We start from the raw sequence: 25,663 nt of genomic DNA, 5'->3' as shown, positions 1-25,663 counted from the left end.
AAAGAAACGAGCTGGTGGTACATCTCTGTCTTCGGCTGGTGCCTCCCTCTGGAACAGCCTCCCTACCACTCAGAAATTTGAGGAGAACCATCTCTGCTTCCGGAAGCACCTCAAGACCTTCCTCTTTGCTTCTGCCCTTCGCCCCCCCTCTCCCCTGCTGATCAGTTCTCTCTCTGCACCGTGCACCTGGCCTATCCTCTGTCTTCCGGGCATAGGTACTTGCTCACCCTCCCACACTGCCTACAGACTACCCCTCGCACTGGGGTCTGTATCTGTACCCATACAGCCGCCCCCCTTTTTTCTTCCTGCACTTATCAGACATTATCCTGTCTGCTGCCTTAAACCTGGCACTTGCTACTCGCTGGCTGCACTACCATGGTTTGTTGTCTTTATTTATTTATTATTATTTATCTGTTTTTCTCATTTGCTCTGCACTTTCCACTCCCCCCTCCCATGCACATTTCCCCTCCCCCTCTCCCATGCACTTGCGCGTTCTCAATGTCACCGGGACTAGTAAGGTTGTTGTTTTGTTCTCCCCTGTTACCCTCCCCTGTCTGGTCGCGCTCTGAAACACTTGTGTTCAAGCGCGATATAAAAAAAATATCAATATAAATATCAGTGCTTTGCTGCCAATGATCTGCATGTCACATGTATGGGTCATATCATTAAAGTTCAATTACATTTCCTTTCATATAAACAGAACAACATTCATAGATGTCAACCAGTGCTGTATCCTATAGAAAGGGAAACCAGCTTGCATTGGGAATTGCAGTTTGCTTTTTACAGTTCGAAGTGGATTCAGCAATATATAATGTTGCCTTGATCGAGAATTTCAAAATGATTCAAAGCATTGGACAGTTGTGGACTGTAGAAAAGGGTGACTTGGTTGATGCTGTGCCAATAAGTGCCATAACTAATGCCTGCAACCTGGTGCAAGTAGAGAGTGAAACATATATCATAGCTCCGCCAAATCGATATTACCTAGATTAAGTGCAAAAATGTTTTTCTTGGCGTAAATGTATTGGTAATTGCGTGTTCTTTTTGAAAATGCATTCGAATTGCAGGCAATGATATATGGAACAACGATTGAACGTCTAGTATTTGATATCGTTCAGTTAAAACACTGTTCAGCTTATGTTTGAGTTCCGGTGAAAAGGAGCTAATGGCGTAATAGAGGAAGGAACGGTTCTGGGGAGATGACCAATGCGTTTTTGATTTGAACCCATTGGGTGCTACTTCTAGTATCATACTCTCATTTAAGAAAGAGAAATCTCACCCTTAGCTCCGACATGCACCAAAAACGTGATGGCAGTAATCTTCATTACTCTTAGTCGTACTCTTCCTCGTTACAGTATGTACCTTTGCTGCTTGAATGTGCACTCGCGAGGAATTATATATTCCCCAAGCTTTTATCTAAGCCCCCTCCCCCCGCCTCCCATCCCTGGGCAGTATAACCACCCAACCTACAGGAAGACTACATTTTTAATTGTCTCAGCCGAGCCACAGGATGCATACATGCCAACATTCTGACACGCTGGGAGCCGGGAGGTAGATTTCTACAGAGAAATCGGGAGACAACAATTCCCCCATAGGAATGCATTGGGGAAATCATTATTTTTGGCGGGAGAATGTGAAAAATAGCACCATTTTTCACTTAAAAATAGAGTCTCCCGCCTAAATCAGGAGGGTTGCCCTTACCTGCACCCGCCACCCTTCTCCCCAAACTGCCCCACACACCTTCTCCCTTCAAATGCCCGACCACTTCTCCAACTGCCACATCCTCTGCTCCCTATCTGCCCCCATCCTGTTCTCCCCATTTTGCACAAATGCCCGAAACCGCCCCACCCCTTCAACTGCCCCCAGGCCCTTCGGCCTCAATTGCTCCCCACCCCTTCTCCATAAAATTCCCCCTTTTCCTTTAACTGCCCACTTCTCCCATCGGACTCATACACCCTTCTATCACACACCACGTCTCTCCCAACTACCCCCATCCCCCTTCACTGCAGTTACTCCATTATTTCAATCCTCCCTCACGTTCTGTTCCTCGGCTATATCAGTTCGCCAGGCCTCAGAACAGGCCCGTGAGAGCCTTCCTTCTCTGCCTGCCTGACTGAGCTACTCAGCTGGCTTGGATGCCTTTTCCCGCGTCTCCCCTCCATGTTTGTGGCGTGATCCGGCATTGCGTCCAGAGAGACGAGATCCGACCCAGTCCCCAGTGTAGGTTGCAAACCCTCACGCTGACATAAACAAGGGTGCCCTCAAACGTGTGCACTCCCACCTACCTTTTGTGCTATTTATCCACTTTTATTTTGGTTCCCAGCACGAGCACGACCACCATATATTCTTCCGCCGCCATTGCGGCTTACAGCAGCTGTGCCCGTGCAGGTCCGAGAAAATAAAAAAAGCTGCACGCCCCTCCAAGACAAGCCCAAAACAAGCCTACTCCCAACAAAATAAGCAGATAGAAAGAGCGCCCACTTAAAATGCCATGGTTAGGTCTCAAAAGTAACACATTTAACAGAATAGCATAACTATACATAGAACACAGTGTTTTAAAATAAAAATATTTTACTATAATCTGCTGCTCACCCAGCATATATAACCACACTCTCCAAAGAGACACTTTTAAAAAAAAAAAACACCCTTTGTTTTAAGCAGCACAGTTAAATGAAATTCTCTTTATTAACTAGCTGCATGCATGGACGTCATTTAGGGGTCGCAACTGCGACCCCTGAGGTCTCTCTTGCTACCCCTGTAGTCTCCCTTGGTACCCCTAAAAAATAAAAATCGATTTTTTTTTTTGATTTTTTTAAACAGACTCATGGGCTGTGGCCAGCAGCAGGTGGCTCTGTTTCTGGAGTGGCTGGTTTTCTGATAGCTATAACTGGTAAAATAGCTCTGTGGGTTGAGTGCTGGCTGCTGCAAAGTGTGTGCGATCTGCAGGTTCGACTCCCAGCAAGGTCAACGCAGCCTTTCATCCTGCTGAGGTTGATAAAGGAGTACCAACACAGGTTGGGTGATATTGTACGTATATTTGTTCTATATGAATCACTTAAACATAAGTGCTATATAATAACACATCATTATCGTTTGGCCTTGGGCATCTCCTTGCAATTACAGTGATTTGTTAATATGTGCCTATATACACTGATATTAACGATACATATGGTGATCCATTCTTGTATGAAATGTATATCACTTTACAGTGATAGCGTAACCCATAATTTTCATGCTGTACTTAGAAACAATGCTATGTGATGCCACTTCCTGTTTTATCGAGTGGTGAAAGGTCATGTTCCATCGCTTCCTGTGATGTCACTTCTGGGTGGGGTCCAATTATATCACTTCCTGTGATGTCATCAGATGTTAAGGGTCATGTGATGTCCTACCCCAGGCATTTTGGTGAAATGACGTCCCTGGCTGCACACCTTTATCAAACAATGACTAAAAGTAGGTGATATTATTATCACTGAATACATTTTGTTGTGTGTCTTGAAAGCACATTTACAAACCCAATGGAGATTAAGCTCATATTACTTTGCCTTTGGGTACTTGCAGCTTTCCAGTTAAAACGGGGAGTCTCTGCGACCCTGCACGCGCTGCGCTGGGTTAGCCCATGGACACAGAAGGCGATATTTAAACACCTGTTCAGAAGTAACTTAGGGTCGACTGTGCGATCTGCAACACTATGACGAAAACCTTTAGAGCGATCCTAGACAATGGGGATTCCGGGATGTGAACTATAGCACTAGCTCCATCATTCTGAGCTAGGATAACCTGACTCGGGCAGGCAGACCCGCAGGATTACTGGGAGAATTCCCTGCCCTTTCTTCCATTTATCACTCCAGCATGCTGTGAGGAACCGTAGCCTCCACCCCAACATGCTTGTGAGATCAAAGGAACCACCTTCTAGGCCGAGGTTCATTCGTATTAAGGAATGAAAATGACAATGAATCATAAAAGCAAAAAGAATACGCGTCCGGTGTATGCAGGAAGAAATTGATAGCTGGCACAGAAGCACAGCGTATTCCACAATTGCTTTGTATGCAGCATACAGAAACCGATTACACCCGCAGCCCGCGATGAACAGTTACATCGCATACACTGAGGAGCACTTAATATTAGTCACACTTGCACACAGGGGCTGCATGGATGATGGCGGCCATCGCTCGAAATTATCAAAAACACTTCTGTTTGTGGGGAGAGGGAGTGTAATGCTTACCAGACAAACACGAAACAGGCACAACGAGATGTTGCTGCAAAATTCCAAAATAGAAAGAACAAATCAAGCGCACCAGCAGCTAAATATACCTGCCGCTGCACGGCATGGAGTCCTTCTTCCTCCATGATTGTCTTCATCAGCTTCGTCATCACGTAGGCATCCTATGTGAAAAATCGCCCCTACGTCATGACGCCTTAAAGGCATTTCAGAAAGTGTTGGCAAACTTTTAAACAAACACACAATGCTCTCGGGTCTCATATGGACTTTATTTATGTGCTATTACCAATGAAAGCAACATAAGGCCTTCTTTTAGCAGAAGCTCAGTTTCAGTGTCCAGGCAGCATATCAGGTGAGTGCATCGATCCAGCTCTGTGAATACTATATGCATTTTGTGCGCCATTGAAAAACTCTATGCATGCAGCAACTTGACCAGCATGGCAGCTGCGTTTGATTTTTTTGGGGGGCTTTCAGGTGTGTGCAATGTTTTTTTTTATGCTGGGTCTCAAGCTTTCCCTTATTGCCACATTGGGCATTTTGAGGGTGCTCGGGCCTGCTTGGATGGCAAAGGTTTCTCTCCCATGGAGTGCATGCTTATGTTTAGGCCTCATGGCTTCCATTTTCACCCAACATAGTCTCAAGCTTTACCCTTGCCACATTGGGGATTTTGAGGGTGCTGGGTGCCTGCTTTTGACTGGATGGCAAAGGATTCTCACCCAGGAGGTGCATGATATGTTTAGGCCTCATGACTTCCATTTGGGATGGGTTCTATAGTTTGTCTGGCCATTCACAACTTGTTTAACCCCTTCTTCCATTAAGTGCTGCTAGTATTTTTACGGTGCGTTTCCCTTACTTGTTCCCTAGCGCCAAATATGTGTTGGGGACATTTGTGACCAGTCACTTTTTACTGCAAGAAAACTATTTCTGTGCCATGTATGCTTTTTAAGTGTGATTCCTGGTCAATGGTTTAGCACTTTTACATTGGGTGTTGCAGTTTAAATGACAATCAGTATTAGTCTGCAAATCATCCAAAAACTCTGTGATGCTCTGAAGTAATCAGTAAGTCATCCCCAAATCATCAAGACATGTTTCATGTCAAGTAATCGGTAGGTCACCCCAGAATCATTCCCAAATCATCAGGGACAAACATGTTTTGGCTCTTCAAGTAATCAGCAGGTCATCCCAGAATCATCTGGGGCAAACCTGTTGATGCTCCTGAAGTAATCGGCAGGTCATCCCAGAATCATCCCAAATCATCATGGTGATGCTCTTGAAGTAATCGGCAAGTCATCCTAAAGTCATCAGGAACAAAGAGTTTTCTAAAATAGGGATGATGCTGGAATCATCCGCAAGTCATCTAAGCTCATCCCCAAATCATCACCCACCATTCTGAGACATTTGCTGATGACTTTAACAGCCTGAGGACTTCTGATGATGTGGAAATGACTTCTAATGTAGTTCGATGATCATCGGATGACTCCAGGATGGCCTCTTCAAGTCATCCTTTTAGACCTGGGGTGGTGAGCCCCTCCAGCACCATATCCAGCGTGCGACTGAGGGCAGGAGCCCTCCACTTAGCTCCTGCAGCCCAGACTGCCCTGCGAGCACATCACGACACAACATGATCCAGCACTGCTCCTGAGGTATCAGCGCTTTCTCTCATCGTTTGGATGCACTAGATTGCAGGATTGCCTTAGCTGTACACAGACGCCACTGCCCATTTGCAACACGGTGTTTGTTTTTGCCCAGATCAGCCGTTTGCTGCTTTGTTTGATGCCATGCCTGGCCCCAAAATGGCCAGCGCAGCCTCAAAACGAGGCTCGCCCAAGTTGCTAGGCAACCCAAGTAAATCTATTGGCAAGACATCCACCAGCAGGCGGAAAGAGCCAACCACCTGGAAGAAGGCCAGAGGAAAAAGGCCTTGTCCGCTGGTGGACGCCGTTCGCCGCATCGCCCTGCCCCCCAGGTATTTAACATCACCCACTATCTTCTGTATGGCACTGCAACACCTCTACTGCACTAGTGCCCTTAACCTAGCAGTACCATCGCCATCAGGCACTGTGTATCACCCAATGCAATCTCAAACACACGCAAGATGTACCTGGACCCAGACGCTGCCAATATTGCAAGCTAGCCACTGGGTCGTCTAAAAGACACTCCTTCCAATCGATCCAGACTCAGACGTTGCTGCAGACGCAGGTGCCTTTTTTGAGTAGAATTATAGGAGCACTCTGAAACACAGCGTTAAATGCTTATTCACACCAGTTTTTCTAGGGTAATTTAGACATATTTCTGTACCATTATCGACTGCCATAACGGTAGCTCTAACGAAATACTTACCTGTATGTATTTACTGTCTTTTCCATGCGTCTATTATATTATTGAAAGTATGCTCACCCAATCCAATGTCACCTATCAATACTGACCTGCACCTCCACTAGCGGCAAGGCCACACTTTAATACCTCTGACACATTAGTTGCTCGCACCTATATCAGCAACTCCTACCATCATGTGACCCAAGATACCATACAATATTCGCAACATAAGCACACACCCTCTCTTTCACTGCTGTTCCCTTCTCAGCAATCCTGATAACCTATGCCATAGCCATCTCAATCATGGTCCCTATACTTTTACACTCCCACACCATGCGCCTCACACTCATACCTCACTACACTAGACCATATCATCACACAATCTCACCCTCCCATTCCAGCACTTAGACTCCACAGACTCAGAACCCGTACACTACTCAGACACCTACCATGCGCACCCACACCTCTGCCTTCAAGGAACACCAGATTAAACATTCGCACCTCACCTACTCCTTGCTCCAACAGCTGCACAAACCCTACCCCTCTCACATCACGGTAAACACACATCGTCACCCCCCAAATTGAAGAAAGCTAAATCACGCAATAACCACCTCTCAAATACGCAATTCTGAAGGTACGCTCACTCTGTGCTCACGCCTTAGAGATAAATTACCTACTATCCACACATGAGACCTACTAAGCATCACTGAAACATGGCTTAATGATGCCTCATGCCCAGCTATAACATTAGCGCTGCCCCTTGGCTACGCCATCCTCAGACAAGTTAGATCTGATAGAATGGGAGGTGGTGTCGCCCTTATCTACAAAGACTCACTCTCCATCATAATATCAGACCCCAGTCCATGGGATGGAAAGGCCGATATCCTATCAGTTAAGCTTACGCTCTCCCCAAACAGTACCATCTGCCCCAACAGTACCATCAACATCCACATCTTGTACAGGCCTCCATAACAAAACATACAAAATCCCACAGACCAGCTTCCTATTGTTCTTCTGCAGTGGCGAGTCAATAGATGCCTATAGACCTATGCATGTTTACCCCTTAATCATTAGAAAGAGGGCGGATAGCCATGTGTCATCCAAAAATAAACATTTTAATATTTAATCGAAACCATTCACTAATTACAATGCATCAATATAAAAACTACATCATACTGTACTTTCATTTAGACACTGACATGTATACATAAATATACGGCTCTCATTACAAAAAAGGTGTACAATTTAGACTCTTTTGTACATACGTAGGCAGATAATCTGTGTTCCTACCACTGTTCTCTAATCATACCCTCTTAAGTGGTGAGGGCAAAAAGACTAACAGTATGGCAGCAGATGACTGACTTGCAGATGGCTGGACCCCTTTTGCAATGGCACAGACGGGCTAAAAAAAACAGTGGTTTGGAAGGTTGCCCAGAGCAATTGCCAGTGGTTCAGATTCATTCAAAACCTTCCACCCATCACTTTTGTGGTCACAGCTTTCAGTTGTGTCACGATTTTTATATTGGCTGTTTCTTTGTTGCTCTTCTTTTGAAGGATTTAAGATTGCTTAATTCTCTCAATGCTTGCTTTTAATAATCTGATTTTAGGGTCATTTACATGCTTGTGTATAATTTCTGGGCAGTTCTTTTGAGTTTTTTCTTGGAACATTGCCAGGAAGTGATTATACAGGTGGTTTTTGCTTGGTAGTTTTCCTTTTGAAGATGCTATATTCCCTTGTCATTTTCATTAAGTGAAACTATTTTGGCAATTGACCACTTGATCCTGTTGCTTCATTATTTAACATCAAATCAGTCATTTAAAATTGTTTTGCTGGGTTGATGGCTTTCTTCAGTGTGGTTTCCAGCATGATGTGGTCGCTGTCAGTTGATCATGAAGTTACTGACACAACTTCTTGCAAGGATATAAAGACAGTCTACTATGGTAGAACTTTCTTTTCCAAGTGGGTTTAGGAATATTGTCACCTTGAATTGTGCCATTGAGGATGGTGAGGTTTCTTTCCGCCATCATTGCCATCCATCTGTTGCACTTTGGTGATCGCAATTTGTTGTGCAATGAATGCATCTTATATTCAAGTTCCCAGCGATAATGGTATTGTGATGCGGTTCATTCTCCATGATGTCCAGCATCAATGATACATTGGATAGAATGGTGAAGTTCCAATACAAATTTGATTGCAGTTTGTGCAGCCGAGTGATTTTTTTCTACAAAAATTCTAATTTGAGGAATTGTACACACGGATGTGGGGTTTGCTAGGTCGTCCGTTTGCCACAAGAACCTAATTGCAGGGCTGCTAGCAGACCAGCCATTTGGTCTTCCTTCATCTTGCTTAACAGCAGGATTCCAGCAGGTTTCATATTCAATATGGTAGGTTGTGACGTGATCCATGTTTCTTTCATAAGGATAAGATTGTAGTTGCCCAATTGATGTTTTGAACTTTCCTTCAATAAATGCATGAAATCCCTAGTTGTCCATACTATAATCTTGAAGAGGGGGGGGGAGGGGACATCTTGTTTTGGCTCTAGTTACTTGTAGAATGGTTGGTATTAATTGCTTCTTTGAGCCATGTACATTTTGTAGTGCGCGGAGTGGATTTTTGGATTCACAAAAAACCTGGCACTTGTAATTGCCTCCAGTTCCTTCAGTGTATGAGTACGTCTTGTCCTCTCGTTTGCTTTCCTCCATATTCTCTCATTTCGCATTGATCTCATCCCTATCTTTTATAGTTCTGTTTTTTTAATGTCAAGTCAAAGCTCTGTTTGGCTAAAAGCCCTTTGACACTCAAGAATCATTCTTTAACGATTTGTGAAGGAATTCCTAATGTTGCTGTATCCATCTTTTTCTTTTACTGATACAAATTGCTTCAATGTCTTGATTCAATTAATTTTAGCTCGGCAATAGCCTGGAAACTCATCAGAATCAAGGTTCTATTATGGGAAAGCTCGTTCTAATTTCTGTCAATCATGGATATGACCAGGTTCTCATTGACTTGAATTATCTTGTATAATTTCTTTGATTGGGTTTCTTCCGTATGAGCATCATCGCTTCGCTCACGTATATTTTTCTTGCTTGCCAAAATCTTGCTTTCATTTTTATTCTCCCCCCACAGAGCAGTGTTAGTATTCCTGTGATTGCTAACCTTTTTTGATCCAAGGTTAAGAAACATTGCTCTTCTTGATTGGGGATATTTAGCCATATGAGTGTTGTGCCCCTGACCTCCATTTTGGGCCACAGAATCCGCCTGCAAAGCCCCCCCTTGCTCCCGCGCACGCATCCTTCCCCGAGCGTGTCCCTGCTCCCTCCCGCCTCACAACCCGCCCACCGCACGTGATTGGCTCATCCCCTTCCGTGTTAGGGGTCTAGCGACCCACGCTGCAGGCACAACCTGCCCTTCTCAAACCTCGGCAGGTGAGTGTTGTGCCCCGACCACCATTTTGGGCCACAATCCACCTGCAAAGCCCCCCCGCACACGCATCCTTCCCCGAGTGCATCCCTGCTCCCTCCCGTCTCCCAACCCGCCCACCGCCCGTGATTGGCTGGCTCATCCCCTTCCGTGTTAGGGGACTAGTGACCCGCGCTGCAGGCGCTCACTGCCTTTTCACCAACCCAGGCTCTCCTCCCCTTCCACCTCCCGACCCGCCCAGCCCCGCTCTTTGGTCCTCCCAGCCTTTATCACTGGTCCCCCCCAGGGCAGCCCCCTGCGGCTAAGAGCCCCAAGGGCGGCTCCAACAGAGGCGGATCCAAGAAGTGTCAGCCGGTGTCTGCAGGGGAAGCAGGGGCCAGCCGTCAACCATCATCCACAAGGACCAGCAAGGTAGGAGTGGCCTGGGTCCGGATTAGAGCAACCACTCTACCCCAGACTCCGAGCCACTTACCAAACCCAAAGTTAAAAAAAAAAAAAAAGATTGCATTTCATGATGCTTAGACTGCATTGATAGGCCTCTCTCCCACTATACAGGTCTCAAGGGGCTCTCTCCCCAATTTGCTGTTTATGATGTTTAGGTTGCACTGATGGGCGCCTCTCCCACTATACAGGTCTCAAGTTTGGCGGGGGCTCTCTCCCCAAATTGCTGTGTATGAGGTTGCACTGATCGGCCTCTCTCCCACTATACAGGTCTCTCAAATTTAGCAGGGGTTCTGTCTCCCAATTGCACTGTATGATGACTAGATTGCACTGGTAGGCCTCTCTCCCACTATAGTAGGGGTCTTGTCTCCTAATTGAATTGTATGATATTTAGACTGCATTGATAGGCCCCTCTCCCACTATACAGGCCCCAAATTTAGCAGGGGCTCTCTCCCCAAATTGCTGTGTAGGATGTTTTAGATCACACTGATAGGACTCACACCCACTATACAGGTCTCTCAAATAATCTAACTGCGCTTAGTTCAGTACCCTACCAATCCCGGAAACCCACCACTACCTAACTCAATCAAATCCCATACCAGCAGACTGCCAACAAACCCCCTCCCCCCCCCCCCCCGCCGACAGTGTACCCTTAGGATACACCCCCCCACCCACCGACAGAAAGCAACACCGAGCCAGAGAACACCCCAGAGTACCCAGAGACAGCAACCGAGGTTACTGCGACCACACAGCATAGAATAGAGGACCAACTACCACACTACGCCTGCACCTAGACTGGAAAATGGCCCGTACCAGAAAAAATTGCAGAGAAAGAAGATAGAGCAACAAAAGACGCAAACACACAACACCGACAGAACCCACAAGAAACAGCCCCATTGCAAGAAAACACACCTAAAGCAGCCACAACCACAAGAGAAAAATCCTTATACCTCACATTACCTCGTAACAACCACGGTATACCGACACCCCAACACGGAAACCTCGAAACATGCAAAGAATTTCTTGACACACGCGGAAAAAAGATGGGGCAATCAACAAGTGGGAGGGCTCCGACCCCATTACCCCTTACATTACAAGAACAGAGGGACAACACCAATTCCCACTACGCCCTGCACAATACGGCAAAGTACCAACAACACCCCCCCCCACCCAACAATCGGACCCAATGAAGAAACCACCGCTGAACTTCATCCGAGTAGCATCACAGCAGAAACACCAAAACTAGTCAGCCCTGTTATCAACTTACTAGACCGCTTCAATGAAGAAGCAGCTGCAGAAACTCCACGAACAGAGAATTACAAACTCGAACAAATAACCTCAAAACAAAATCTCACCCAGAGAATCCACTATAAGCTAATAAACGCAAGGTCAATGTCCAAACATTGAACAGAAATATACGACCTGCTGTCAGAAGGAGGCATAGACATCCTATTTGTAACCGAAACATGGCTAGACAACTACAAGATCACCCTCAACAACTGCCTGAATACTTCAAATGCATCCAAACAAACGGAAAATCCAAAAGAGAGGGGGCGGGGGGGATATCCACAAGGAACTGGCCATCAAAATGGATGATCCACTAAACATCGACAAATGCGAATACTTTGGAGCGACCACCTCATTATTCCGTTCATAATCACAACGGCCGCTCCAACAAAAAAGCAACAAGAAAAACAACCCACCGTGATGAAAAGAAATTGGAGAACCATAAAAACTCCAACCTAACCGAGCTCCTAGAAAGCAGCAAACCACAAGCATCAATCATGGAAGAAGCAGACCTAGACAAAAGAAAAGCCTTTCACCCCATCACGCAAGAAAACTACAGCAAAATTGTTCACCCCACTACTCAACGGCATGAAAAGGAAAAACCGAAAACTAGAAGCTGAATGGAGGACCAACACCACCACTGCAAACAAATTGAAATTCCTACAACAGATCCGCACATATAAAAAGGAAATACAAAAAGCAAAGAGGAAACATTACGACAACCGAATCTCCAGAGCACCAGACACTCAAATAGAACTATTCAAAATCATAAACGAAATAAAAAACCCACCGGCCTGCAACACCACGCCAATCCCATCGACGAAACTTTGCGAGGGCTCGGAGACCACTTCAAAAACAAAATAACCTCCATCCAACACACCATACAAAACAAACCAAGCATTCACGCTCAAACCCCACCGACACAGACTAGGAACACACATCAGTTGAGGCTTTCGTCAAACTGGTAAACCAAAGCAGCAAATCGGGCTCTCCTGAAGACCCTTGCCCCCCGGACATATACAAAAACAATTCTCAAACAAGGAACCCCCATGGAATACCACAGGAATCTCCCCAACCTCTCAATCTCAACAGGCAAAGTACCGCAGGCCTTCAAATCGGCTTACATCAAGCCACTACTTAAAGACAACAGGAAACGTGGAGGACCCATCTAACTACAGACCCATCTCCAACATACCCTACATAGCCAAATTGCTATAAACGTACGTCTACCAAATAACCCAAGATTTCATAGAAGAGCATTGCCTACTAGACCAGGCACAGGTTGGCTTCAGACCTATGAGAGGAACAGAATCAGCTCTCCTCAATATGGGACGACCTAAAATTAAACGGACTCAGACAACAGCACCGCCCTGATTCTCCTTGATATGTCTGCAGCCTTCGACACTGTTAACCACGCCATCCTCAAAGAGACTTGAAGGACTAGGGATAACAGACACTGCCCTACTATGCATCAAATCCTTCCTAACAGAACAGAAACAATATGGATGAAAATGTAAATCCAAACCCAGAGTCTCCACGTGCGGAGTACCACAAGGATCATCCTTTTCCCCACTTCTATTCAACATCTACATGTACCTATTAATCAAACTCATCAATAAACACGGCCTCACATGCTACAACTACGCCGACAATACTCAAATAATCTTCAACATACAAGACACTCGAGAAAAAAAACACCACACTAGAGAATTGCCTTTGTGACATTCAACTGGATGAACCTCAACCATCTCAAAATCAACCCAGGCAAAACAGATAATGATTGTTTCAAAAATGGGAGGAGACATCAACTACATCCCCTGGCCAAGAGAGCTCGGCACCACACCAGAACCATCATCAACTGTAAAAAACCTAGGGGTCCTGATGGATAACAACCTCACCCTGGAGCCACAAGTAAACTCGGTAATTAAGAAATGTTTCTTCCTCCTGCGAGCAGCAAAAGGATCCTACCGTTCCTGCCGTTCGCCAACAAAACACTTACCATCATCGCTCTGATCATGTCCAGAGTAGACTATGCCAATAGCCTATACCTGGGCATGCCCAAACGACTTCTAAAAAACTGCAACGCATACAAAACGCAGCAGCCAGACTCCTCCTCAAGCTACCCAAAAGAGAACACATCACACCCGCGCTAAAAATACTACACTGTCTACCGCTGAAACAGCGAATAAAGTTCAAGGCCATGCATCACACAGAGCAATACACAAACAAGGCGCAGAATTCCTAAGCGACAAACTACGCCTACATCAACCGACAAGAACACTAAGATCAAGCACCGACATACGCCTGGAACCAAAACACTACAACAGAACAAAAAACTCATCGTCTTTCTCTCACCAGGCACCCAAAACTTGGAACGACCTACCTAAGAATATACGGAATACAACAAACCACCTAGCATTCAGGAAACCACTACAGAGACGCACTACAGTGCGCATACATTAAAACAATGATGAAAATAACTCCAACCTCGGCCACTCTCAAATTGGACAAACACTCAAGCCAAAGAACCAACCACTCGACAGAGCATAAAACACCACGGAAAACAGCCACAAATGAAGGCTACAGAGACTGACCACATACCTTGAACCCGACGAAAGCCCTCTAGTGACTCTCCCACTCGTACGTACCAGACAAACACACCCCAACCAGCAGACGCATCTAGATAGACGTTGGCCTGCGCCGCATCTGGATAGGATCGATTGAAGGATAACATGCCCGCGCCTAGAAAAACATGAACGTTAGCATGTGCCACACTCAAGAGCCGTGAACACCAGCCTGCATGGCGTTCGGATGGAGTTGTGAATGTTAGCATGCCCACACCTGGACTGATCTCTAAACACTAGCCTGCGCCGCGTCTAGATAAGTGTGAATGTTGGCATGACCGCACCTGTATGGAGCCCTAAAGATTGGCCTGCGCCGCGTCTAGATGGGAATGTGAGGGCCAACAAGTGCCACACTCCTCAGAACTGCGAGTGCTAGCATTGGTAAAGGTCAGGTAACCCACTAACCAATAGAAGCTCAAACTCTGCATACATATCTCACTCAAAAAACTCACAACCATCTCTCGCACAACAAGCCGCACGCACTTCACAACACTGCAACACCACATAAGCCGGAACAGCACACGCGGACTGACTCCGATCCCCGCACCAAAGCTCAGCACCCGGTGTATACTGAGTTGAAGCTGCCAACAGAACACCACTCCTCTCACTATCCTACTCCCTTCTTCAACCTACTAACCCACCCCACCTTCATCGTTTACAGATCCGCCTGGGGACCAATGCCGTTGGTGACGGTGCGCGGTACAAATACCTTTAACATTTAACATGATCTAGCTGGTCTGGTTTGTTCGTCTAGGTCTTGAATTTGATCATGCTCATCTTTCAGCAATAATGGGTTCTTCATTATTTTGTTTAGTAGTGGTAGAGTAGGTGAGATTCATCAGCTCTTGGTCTATCATATCTACTTGATGTGTGCGCACAACTGTTGAGGGTTTGCTCCAAGTTTGATCTTTCAACTTGTGTTCTTAGCTGTGCTTTTTCTGTGCTGTCATTTTTATGGTTGTGCACTTATGGAATTAATAGGGACAGTCATTTTGTTCTTTTTTTGTATTTTATCATAACTTTGTCCTTTCATGTATTTTTTTCCTGTTTTTGTCGTCAGGTAAATACCTCAAATACTGATTCTTGAGTTGGTCCAATTGTTTCAATGCTGCCAATTGCCTTGTGAGCACATTTGATTGCAAAGATTTCCTCAGATTCATGCTCCACAATATCAAGGCTAGGCATGTCTGGATGTTCCATTAAGCTTTGCTGAGCACTTATGCTCAGAGAAATCGTAAGATTGTTCATGGTTAGGTGTGTGTCACCACTTTTCGGCACTCGTGAATGATTGGTCTCTATTTGCCATCAGGTCATCACATTTGGCAGATAGCTTACTGCACAAGTTTGTTCAAGTAGTTTTTTCCATATAATAGGAGCAAGCTATTTCGCGGATCAAGTTTGGTTGCAATGTTATTTGTTCCTGTTTTTTTCTCCCAAGATTTTTTAGTCTAGTTAGGCTATATAATCCATTATTCATCACGGCTAAGGTTATTTCCTATGTAGGAATCAGCAGCTGCCAAAGGATGTTCTAGGAGTGGGCTTCACAAACGACGTATCCAACAGAATTGTTGTGTTAGTGATGGCTTAGTCTTGATTCTGGTAAAGTATTGGGTAGTGGCATACATTTGCCATGTGCAAAGGAGATCCAATCTGTTTTAAATACAATTTGTGATATTTGAAGTTCTTCCGCCGGTTCTCAGTTTTACTTGGTCGTAGGAGAAAGGGTTAATGATTTCTCAGTCTTCCCTTTCAGATTTTGAATATCTGAATCAATTTGATGAGCAGCATCTTTTTGTCAAGGTCTAACTAAAGTAAACTACTAAGTGCCTCATGTGGTAAGGACTCACTGCTTCAGATATTTATGATTTCGGAGAATAATAAAGGTTGATATGTCCATTGCTTTCAGTATCATAGCAATTGTCAGGTTGCATTCAGATATACTCATCTTGGTCAGCTTGAATGATTTGCTCTTCATGGTTTTTGGCTAGGGGCCTGCTTGAGAATGAATGTCTTTATCTGATATTTGAGGGTCGATGTTGGGGCTTATTTTAATTTCATGCAGATATTCCACACTGTACTACTGGAGATATGATCGGTTGTATTACAACAATGTTTTGTTACCATCAGAGCATGTTGTGCTTCAGAAACCAAATGTCTTATATCTGTTAATGATTTAGAACGCGCAATTTTTGCGAGTTTCCTTTTCCATTCATTAGTTACAATGCAATCTTACAAAGTGACCAATAAGGCAGAAGCAAGTATTGGCATGTTAGTGTTTTTTTTTTTATGTATAATCAGTCAGCTCACTCAATTCCAAAGCTGTGAAATATCCAGAGACAAATTGCAGTGATCTCAGCTCGACTAGCTTATGGCGAGCAATGTTTGCTGTCCCACAGAACAGCACATGCTAATGGCGCTCCGATGTGTGCAGCCATAGGGTTTATAGCACTTCTGGGTAACGGTGGGCAGGGCTTAGAAGTGGACTGTACAGAAGTAAATAAAGTCTTGCCTTCACACTTAAGCAGGGTAAACATCAATATTTACATGTGGAGAGGCGTCAGCAGTTTTACAAGTCTGGTGAAGCTCAGCAACAGAACGTAGTCAGCAGTGCAGAGCTAACAAGGCACAGCAGAACAGTACGCACCAATGGCACTCAATGCAAGCGGCCAGAGGGTTTTATAGCAATTTTTGGTAATGGTGGGCGGTGCTTAGAAGTGCAGTTAACGTTGAGAGGGGTCAGCCGTTTTAAGAGTCTGGTGGAGCCCGGCAACGCAGAACGTAGTCAGTACATAGCTAGCGAGGCACAGCAGAAAAGCACTCGCCAATGGCACTCAATTCGCAAGAATACACTGTAGCTCATGCTTTCTTCCAATGTAAAAACATACTGCAGCTCTGCAGGCTTTTAAAAACCTTGAGGCCTAGCCCAGGGGGAACTAAATATTTGTGTACAAACTTTCTCCATATTCCACTCATCCTGCTCACCTTTTCTAGGCCCTGCAAGTCTCCTTCACACTTTGATAAAATACAGAACGGGACAAATGACATGCAATTCCCATTTTTAACCTGCATGGAACCTACAGTAGACAGCTGGTGTGTCACTGTGTGCTGCCCAGTGACGAACACTGCATAAGCGCCTTTGGTCAATTTTTAGATCCCCACAGGCCGGATTCCTTCTGGGAAGGAGCTCCACTCCCTCTATAGCATTTAAGATTTTAAAATGCCTGGGATCTGACAAATCTATCCAGCCAAGTTAATTGTGCCTTATATTTAGACAATACCTACTTTCTTCAGTGTTTGCTTATGTCTGTACGCGATTATGTTTGCACAATAGCCTTCCCAGTGCCCCTCCCCCCCACCCCTTAGTCCATTATAGCACTTTAAAGCAGTCTTTCCCAACTCTAAAGCGCTTAGGTTTTGGGAGGACCCTTGTTCCTTCCAAACATTAATCATATAATTCTCAAATCTCCATCTGGTCCACAGGGATGAAGCAGGTGTCTGGAGGAGGGAAAGGCTGTTCAGAAGGGGGAATATTGACTTGATAAAGCCCTGTAGAGGTATATAGGCTGCTGGGGGCCTTCGGGATACTTTTGACTAGAGGGGTGCTTCAGGGCTGTTCCGCTGTCAAAACAGCCACAAGACTAATGTATTTTCAGTGGCTGAATGCTGAGTTTTGACGCGCCTGAGGAGTCATCGCAGTTGCAGTTTCCACCGAAGCCGTAGGTGCGAGTGCACTCTTGGACGACGCGTCAGTAGCAGTGTGCTTTTTTTATGGGAACGCCTGTGTGAGAGGAAAACCCAGTTGCATGCCGAAAAGACAATTGCGAGGAGGGCGCCAAGCTGCAAGGTTCAGCAGGAACCATCAACGTTTTTGGCAGGCCCGTTAGCATTTCAACATGTCCATCAAGGAGGCCTTAAGGGTTGTGTGTTTTGCCTTAGGTGGTGCGTGTGTTCCCTGGTCAACAGGGTGTAAACTCCCCATAACAGTGGCATCTGGGAACCAGAATGTTCCACTGAAAAATCTATGGCTTCCAGGTCGAAGCCATGGCTGCCGCTGGAGTCGTCATCATTCAAAGAGACAGTGCCAGCATGGGGGATGGGGGCCTGAAACAACTGTCACCCTGCATTGCGTAGGCCACCCACAGCTCTGTCCACCTATCCTTTAATGTCTTGGGACGAAACTTTGCAGGATTTACAAGAACACTCGTCGTGGTCATGAGGTAAACACCTATTGCAACAGTGATGGGTGTTTTTCCATGGGAATTTTCCATTACAACAAACTAAAGGGTGCGCTCTCCATAGCAGAGGTAAACAGCAGCCAGACCAAAGAGGGTAAGAGAAGGGAAAAGGAAACGCATTCTCGAAAAATAATCAACCCAGGGCCCTACTCTCCATTATTTATATCTGTAAAGTGTACTAGCAGCCCAAGGGCATAGAAGCTCTGTTGCATGAAATTGTCTTGGAGGGATACTTGGCTCTTGGTTACAGTGAGCATACATCCTTGCAATGATACTATATCAAGGAACACACAAAGGTGGCTATATTTGTTTTACATTGCAGTTGAAAATACAGAACAGGAAGACTGGAATATGCAGTCTTCATAGGACAGTGGTGCCAAAGATATTTAGCCAAACAGCATGGTTATTGCTTTCCGGAAGGCTAAATGTGATGCATCGCTGCCATGACTGGGAAACTGGATCCTCCTGCACGCATTCTCGGGGTCTTAGGAATGGAAATCCTGTTAGTATAGGCAATTATTGTGGGTCTGGCTGAAACAAGCTTCACAACTCTGAGCCAGGTACAGTGGTGCAAGGTTAAGGCAAGGCTTTAAAGACTATCCACTCTTTAATGGGTGAGCCAGTGAGGGCCTAGCCGGAGGGTCGCGCCAATGCGGTCAACAGAGATGAGATCGATCAATGCACCAGTCGCAGAACAGCAGTGCAGCTTTGGTGTAGGAGTCCACGAAGTAGTCATTGAAAAGCAGCAGCGAAGACTAGACGACCACGGTTGTGGGACAAAGTAGTAAATGGAGCAATAAACAACTCTTGCAAGCTCCTCATAAGGCAACCAACTAGTTGCGTGGAGATGAAATATGTGAGGGACCTTGACGCGTGAGGAATTTTGGGTACACTACATGTCACGTTAGGGGTAGTGTTCGCCACACCCCCTTTCGGAGAGAAAGCTGCAATACTCGCCAAATACCACTAAATGTCTGACTATATGCACACCATGCGCTTCCAAGCAGTTTAACAAGCATCAGAAACATTGTTATCCATGTACAAACATTTCATCCATATTCCACTCATCCTGCTCACATTATCGGGGTCTGTAGTTTCCTCCACAATAGACTCATATTTAAATGTCATTCTGCACTTTGCCGCACAACCCATGCAAGTCCCATTATTAACCTGCATAAACCCTTGACAGCCAGTGAACACCTGGTGAGTCAGTTTGTGCTTCGGCCATAGTGAAGAACACTGCACACTTTAGTGGTCTATTTAGATCGCACAGGCCACATTCCTTCTGGGGATGAGGGGGGAAGTTTGATTCCACTACATAACTAAGCTTGTACAATGGCTGGTATCTAACATTACAAATCTATCCAATAGTTAATTAACCCTTTTATATCCTTCTGTAGACAATTACCTTCAGTGCTAGTGTCCGATTATGCTTGCATTAGAGAACCTTCCCAGTCCATTATAGTGCCTTGAGGAAGTCTTGCGTAACTTTAAAGCGCTTGGGGGCGTTGGGAAGGAGCTAGTGTCTTCCTGCACTGCAAGCGCTATATAGCTAGGATTTCTTGGCACTACAAGGGACCCCATTTGAGGGGAGGAGGGGTGTTGAGGTGGCTGGGGCATTGGAACGCTCTTATGCAAATGTAATCATGCACACAGACATGGGCAGGCACTTAACTAAGGCAGTTATTTAAATATAAGGTACCATTAGCTGAATGAATGTTAATGTCAAATCCTATGCATTTCGAAAATCTTAGAACATGGTAGAGGCAAGCTCTCTGCCAGAAAGAATGCAGCCTGTGCTAAAAATAAGTCTGCAAGCTTAAACACTCTGTCCGTGCTAGCACAAAGGGATCCACCATCTGTTTGCGGTCTGTCAAAAGCCCATGCAGGCTAAGGCTCGATGCACAACATGCAGAATTATGGGAATAAGATTTGAAGGAAATTACAGGGCCACATAAAAACAGTATGAGTGAAATATGAGAGCATGACAGGAAAATGTTTTTATATATAAATGCTACAGTGTATTCTTGCATCAGCTATAAAAATGTGTAGCATGTCCTGACAGAAATCGCTGACAACGAAGAAAGGAAGACTTTTGAGCATCCCTTGTATGGAAGCAGGACAGTTTGGGATGAGCAATGCCTATGTCCAGTGACAACTGCAGCAAGCCAGGAGTATATAAACCCCTGCCTGGCATCAATGTGGCAGGAGAAAGGAACGGATGAGGGACAGGGAGCAGAATTCGTTGCTACCATACTCATGTTCTGTAAGATAAAATGTGTTATCCCTACAAGAGACTCTTGGCCTTACTTCCCTAGAGGGGTGTATTTACTCTGGTGAACGTAATTAAACACCCTTACAGGGGTTGGGGAAGACTGAATCCTTACCAACACTAGGTCAGTTTATTTTGTATGTTAATTCGTGGAAGGCTATACAGTAGCAATAATAAAAAGCAGCAGTTTCACAAAATTCAAACTATCCACAAAAAGGAAGATTCCTTGAGAATTGAGGAAAAGTGTCAGACTAAAGCACAACTCCAAAAACTTCAAAAGAATATTTTCTAAAAGACATTTAGTGGGCATAATGAAAAATGTGCTGACCCTACCTAGTTGCAACCACAAGGCTTTTGACTGCAGTGTAGGCAAGACTTCTCACTAGGTCAGCATTCTGAGAACATCAGCCTGTGCTGTATCTACATAGGATTGTGAATGTTAGCATGTACCACACTTACAAGGAATTATGTAGATCAGCAACTACTACACAGACAGAACTGTGAATGGTAGCATGTTAAATATAACCCACTAATGTAAGCTCAAACTAACTCTGCATACCTCACAAAAAACCTCACACAACCATCTCTTGCGCAACAAGCTGCACGCACAACACATAAGCCGCACCAACAGCAGACGGACACTGATCCAATATTCGCACCAAAGCTCAGCACCCAGTGTCTAGAGTTGAAGCTGCCAACAGTACACCACCCCTCTCACCATCCTATCCTCCCTCTTCAGCTTACTAACCCATCCCACCTTTTCATTTACAGAACCGCCAGAGCCCTATATGAGTACCAAAACATAAACTTGAAGGTATACAGAACCAGAATATATTTATTGTGTAGCCCTCCCTCCTGCAATCAACATACCTAGTGGATTATTGCTATGGTGTACAAAATGACATTAAATCAGAAGAACAATCATGTTTTCAGAGCGTTTATTTTTTGGGACAATGGACTTAATTTTCCTTTTCCTGCACAGTCTTTGTACCACGCAGTCTGCCAGTACGACGAGCAGCAATAAGACCAACTTTGCGACCAGCTGGAGCATCTCTCCTGATTGTTGAAGGTTTACCAATATGTTGATGGTTACCACCACCAAAGGGATGTTCAACAGGCTGAAAGGAAAACGGATCAAAATGTTTAGTTACAATTATACAAATTAAATGGCTATTTAGAACAAACAAAATGCACATGCTAGAGCCACAGTCCACCCCCCACCCAAACATGCACACAACAACATTGCTCAAGTAAAACACAATAGAGTGTGGAATGTAATTTGCTGATTTCCCGAAGCAGAGAAAGCTCCCACCCACAAGTTCGGATACACTTATTCAAGAAACACCCCTTTCCATGGGAAGGAGAATGTGCCCCCCCCCCCCCAGGCTCCTCAGTTGGTGGCATCTGCAGGAAAACGTCTGGTATTTGGAGTTTGCCGCCGTTGCAGGCCTGCCCCACTTAGCGAATATGCGGTCCACCGGGCCCTGCTGAATTTCCCACTTGTGGCAGGAGACCAACTCCCTGCTGAGGGAGTCTGCAATGGTGTTCTTGATGCCTGCTAGGTGAAGAGGGATGAGGAATCTCTTGTCCGACGGCCCAGGACCACAAGTGTTGCGCTTCCTTGGAGAGCGCCAGGGATAGAGTGTCACCCAGTTTCCTGATGTACAACATCTGGTGTATGTCCGTGAAGGTCCTCACCACCTTACCCTTCAGAGACAGAAGGAAAGGCTTGAGGGCCCAGAACACTTCCCGTAGCTCCAGGATGATATGGAGATCCTTCTCAGGCAGCCACAGGCCTCTGGTTTGCAGACACTCAAGTGTGGGATCCCCAGCCTTCCAGGGTAGCATCCATAGCGAGTTAACCACCCCAGCACCTTGCTGCCCGACAGAACTAGTCATCCAGCGTGTCCGTGAAGTTTCTGGATACTTTCAGCAACTCCCGGAGGACGCATCTGCAGACGGATGAGGTAGATGCAGGACATCATGCCGAGATGGTTCACTCTGTGGCCGTCTGCTGCACCTTCCCGAGAATGGCTGCTACCCTCCACCAGCAGCTTGACGGCCAAATTTCGAGCGGGCCCAGATGAGCCAGTCGAGGTATAGGTATAAATGTATCCCCCTGCAGATGCAGCTGAGCTGCCACTGGTGCCAGGCACTTTGTGAACACTCGGGCGGGCAGACTTCAAGCAGACATGGAAGTAAGTGTCCTCCAGGTCCAGCAATATCAAGAAGTCTCCTCTTTCCAGTTGGCTGAGCATGCGTTGCAACGCGACCATCCTGAATTTGAGACTCGAGGTACTTGTTCAGACGTCGTAGGTCTACAATGCACCTCCAGCACCACCCCTTACCTTCCGACCAAAAAGTATCTGGAATAGTCGTGGGGGGGGGGGGGGGGGGGGGAGGGGGAGGGGGTTTGGGTGGCGGGGTATGGAGAAACCAGAGGGGATCCGTGGACCCCTGTGCTCAAACTCCAGGGTATGTCCTTGGGCAAGAGCGTCCAGCACCCATTTGTAGGTGATCTTTTCCCACTCGCTGACAAACCTAGTTGCCTGGCACCCCAAAGGGTGCATGGGTTGGGGGGCAGAAATGTGTGGCCTTCATCCAGCCCTGGCGACGAAGGCACTATGTTGGCAATGTCCAGCACCACTGATGTGTGATCCAATGCTACCTCCCCCTCCTGGAAGAGGGCAATGAATCTGATCATGGAGGCACTCCAAAAATCGGACCCAGCTTGTACTACAGCCCCCAGTTGTACCAGGCCCGGTTGGCCTCCTTGCTGGTAGACGCCACATTGCAAATCACCTTCCTTCCCATGGAGTCCATCTTCTTCGCCTCGCTGTGAGGGACAGAAGATGAGGACATCCAACAGTTTCCTCGCAGCTATGTAAACAGAATACAGCGATGGTTGCAACCTCAGGCACTTCAGTGCAGATTCCGGCACCTGGTACTACTCCAGCCTATCCTGTTTGGCCAGAGCCGTGCAAGGGTTCATCAAGAAGGCAAGGCCCTCCTTCCACAAGAAGGGGCACCACCATGAGTGTCTTCCTCTTGGCCTAAAGCCTATGGTACAAGAAACCCTCCTTCCTGGTTTCTTCAGGAACAGGCCACAGTTCAGGCGATCATGGAATGGAACAACCCCACCTAATCCGACGGGGATGCCCCAGGCTGCGGAGAGCCCTGCTGAGACAGTCATTGTGGCCACATCACTTGGAAGGAGAGGTATGGCTCGAATCATGGCGACAAACCAAACAATGTGAAAATGGGGTTTGGCTGGGTTCGGATAGCTTTGTCAAATGTTAAGGGGCTAAACTCCCAAAGCAAAAGGTTGCCGATGGCCAATATGTTTTGCAAACAGCATTTTTACAAACGGGGTGCGGAGTCCCCAATTAAGTATTGGCAAGACATACTGGGCTTCCTTATAAGGACCGCTAGGAGGGAGGGAATAGGTATATTGGCAAAATCATTACAGCTGGAAGTGACAGGCCAAGAAGGGGCTTGGGGATGGTTTGTGGGTAAAAGTTCTCTATGAGGGTGTGCAGTTCACACTAGCCCTAGTGTATGCACCCAGGACAGGAGAAGTTCCTGCATAGGATGTTTGGGGTGGTGGAGAGCTAGGTGGAAGGGGTCAACATATGGGGGGGGGGGAACTAACCTAGTGGGCTTTCCAGCAGTGGACTGTTGGTCAATGAATGGGGATGTGCAGAGGGTGGAGACTAAAGAAAATGTCGACTTTAGGAACCTGCTGCAGGATTACCACTGGGTAGATGTGTGGAAGGAGCATAACACTGTCCCGGGAGGATACACATCACTCCTATACCAGGATAGTTAAGCTATTGGTGCTATGGGAGCAGCAGGAGGTAGTAGCAGGGCCTAGAGTAGAGATAACATGGTCTGACCGCTGTTGGTGGGGGAAATGGAAGGTAGTGTGCTTGCCAAGGGACAAGCATGCTAGAGGTGCAACGATAAATTGGTAATGGATGTGTTGCGTGACTTTTTGGGGGAGGAGACAGGGGCATACTTAACCAATGATAATGGGGAGGTGGACGTGGCCATGGGGTGGGGGCAACGAAAGCAACATTAAGGGGGTTTATTGCAGAAGGGGTGCAGAAGAAAAGGGAGCGTGAGCTAGTTGAAGCCAGGCTAGGGGGGAATTGAAAGCGCTAGGGGCCCAGAAGGCACAGCTGGAAGCAGATATGAGAAGTTCTGCGAGAAATGAGAGAAAAGCGGCAGGAACTGCATACAATCTCCATCGGGGAGGTGCGTAAGCAGATGGTACGCAATCCGCAAGCTAAAGGCTGAAAAGGCTCTGGGGAGGATGGGTTTACCACAGATTAATATCAATAATAAATCATTTGCATTTATATAGCGCTACGAACCCTCAGGCATCTTAGCGGTGTGTAATTCTGGGGTGGGGTATGTGGTGAATGTGTAGTCGATTGCACCAACATTCCTCTGAGCATTGAACACAGTAATCACGAAGACGGGAAAGGATATTCATCCAGCTGCGCCTCATATAGGCCCATCTCATTACTAACTGTGGACACAAAGATCTTCACCAGGGTGTTAGCGTCCCGTCTAGAGTCCCTGGTTTAGTACATGCAGGGTTTATACTGCAGACGGGTAGCTGACATGTGGAAAACGCTCTACATTCTCAATTCTCCGGTGATGGAAGGACGCCCTACTGCTGGCCTTAAGACACTGAGAAGGAGTAGCAACAGACGAATATAGGCCTTGGGTTACATTTCAGTAATAGGACTGGGAGGAGAAGGATCACGGCCCAGTACTCTAATCCGACAGCCAGGGTGGTGGTGAATGGGAGAGTGTTGCAGCTGTTCCAGCTTTAATGTG

At 46.1% G+C, this 25,663-nt stretch overlaps 1 protein-coding gene and 1 long non-coding RNA gene across 7 annotated transcripts in view; one reads left to right on the top strand and one right to left on the bottom strand.

Moving 5' to 3' along the window:
• Positions 1–4,313: 4,313 nt before the first annotated feature.
• LOC138526140 (uncharacterized) overlaps positions 4,314–25,663 on the top strand; it is a 66,656-nt gene continuing 45,306 nt past the window's right edge. Inside the window, exon 1 of the long non-coding RNA XR_011283508.1 lies at positions 4,314–4,571. This is a non-coding gene — a long non-coding RNA (uncharacterized lncRNA). The remainder of the gene's footprint in view (positions 4,572–25,663) is intronic.
• Positions 21,737–25,663, bottom strand: part of LOC138526138 (large ribosomal subunit protein uL2) — a 41,195-nt gene continuing 37,268 nt past the window's right edge. For all 6 annotated transcript variants that reach the window (XM_069636529.1, XM_069636526.1, XM_069636527.1 and 3 more), the window contains exon 6: positions 21,737–21,933. In XM_069636529.1, the coding sequence (XP_069492630.1) occupies positions 21,775–21,933 (159 nt within the window). In that variant the 3' untranslated portion in view covers positions 21,737–21,774. The remainder of the gene's footprint in view (positions 21,934–25,663) is intronic.

This window comes from Ambystoma mexicanum, chromosome 7p, assembly GCF_040938575.1.
Source record: "Ambystoma mexicanum isolate Mex_15411 chromosome 7p, UKY_AmexF1_1, whole genome shotgun sequence".
Lineage (NCBI taxonomy): Eukaryota > Metazoa > Chordata > Amphibia > Caudata > Ambystomatidae > Ambystoma > Ambystoma mexicanum.
This window is presented reverse-complemented; position numbering and strand designations above follow the sequence as displayed.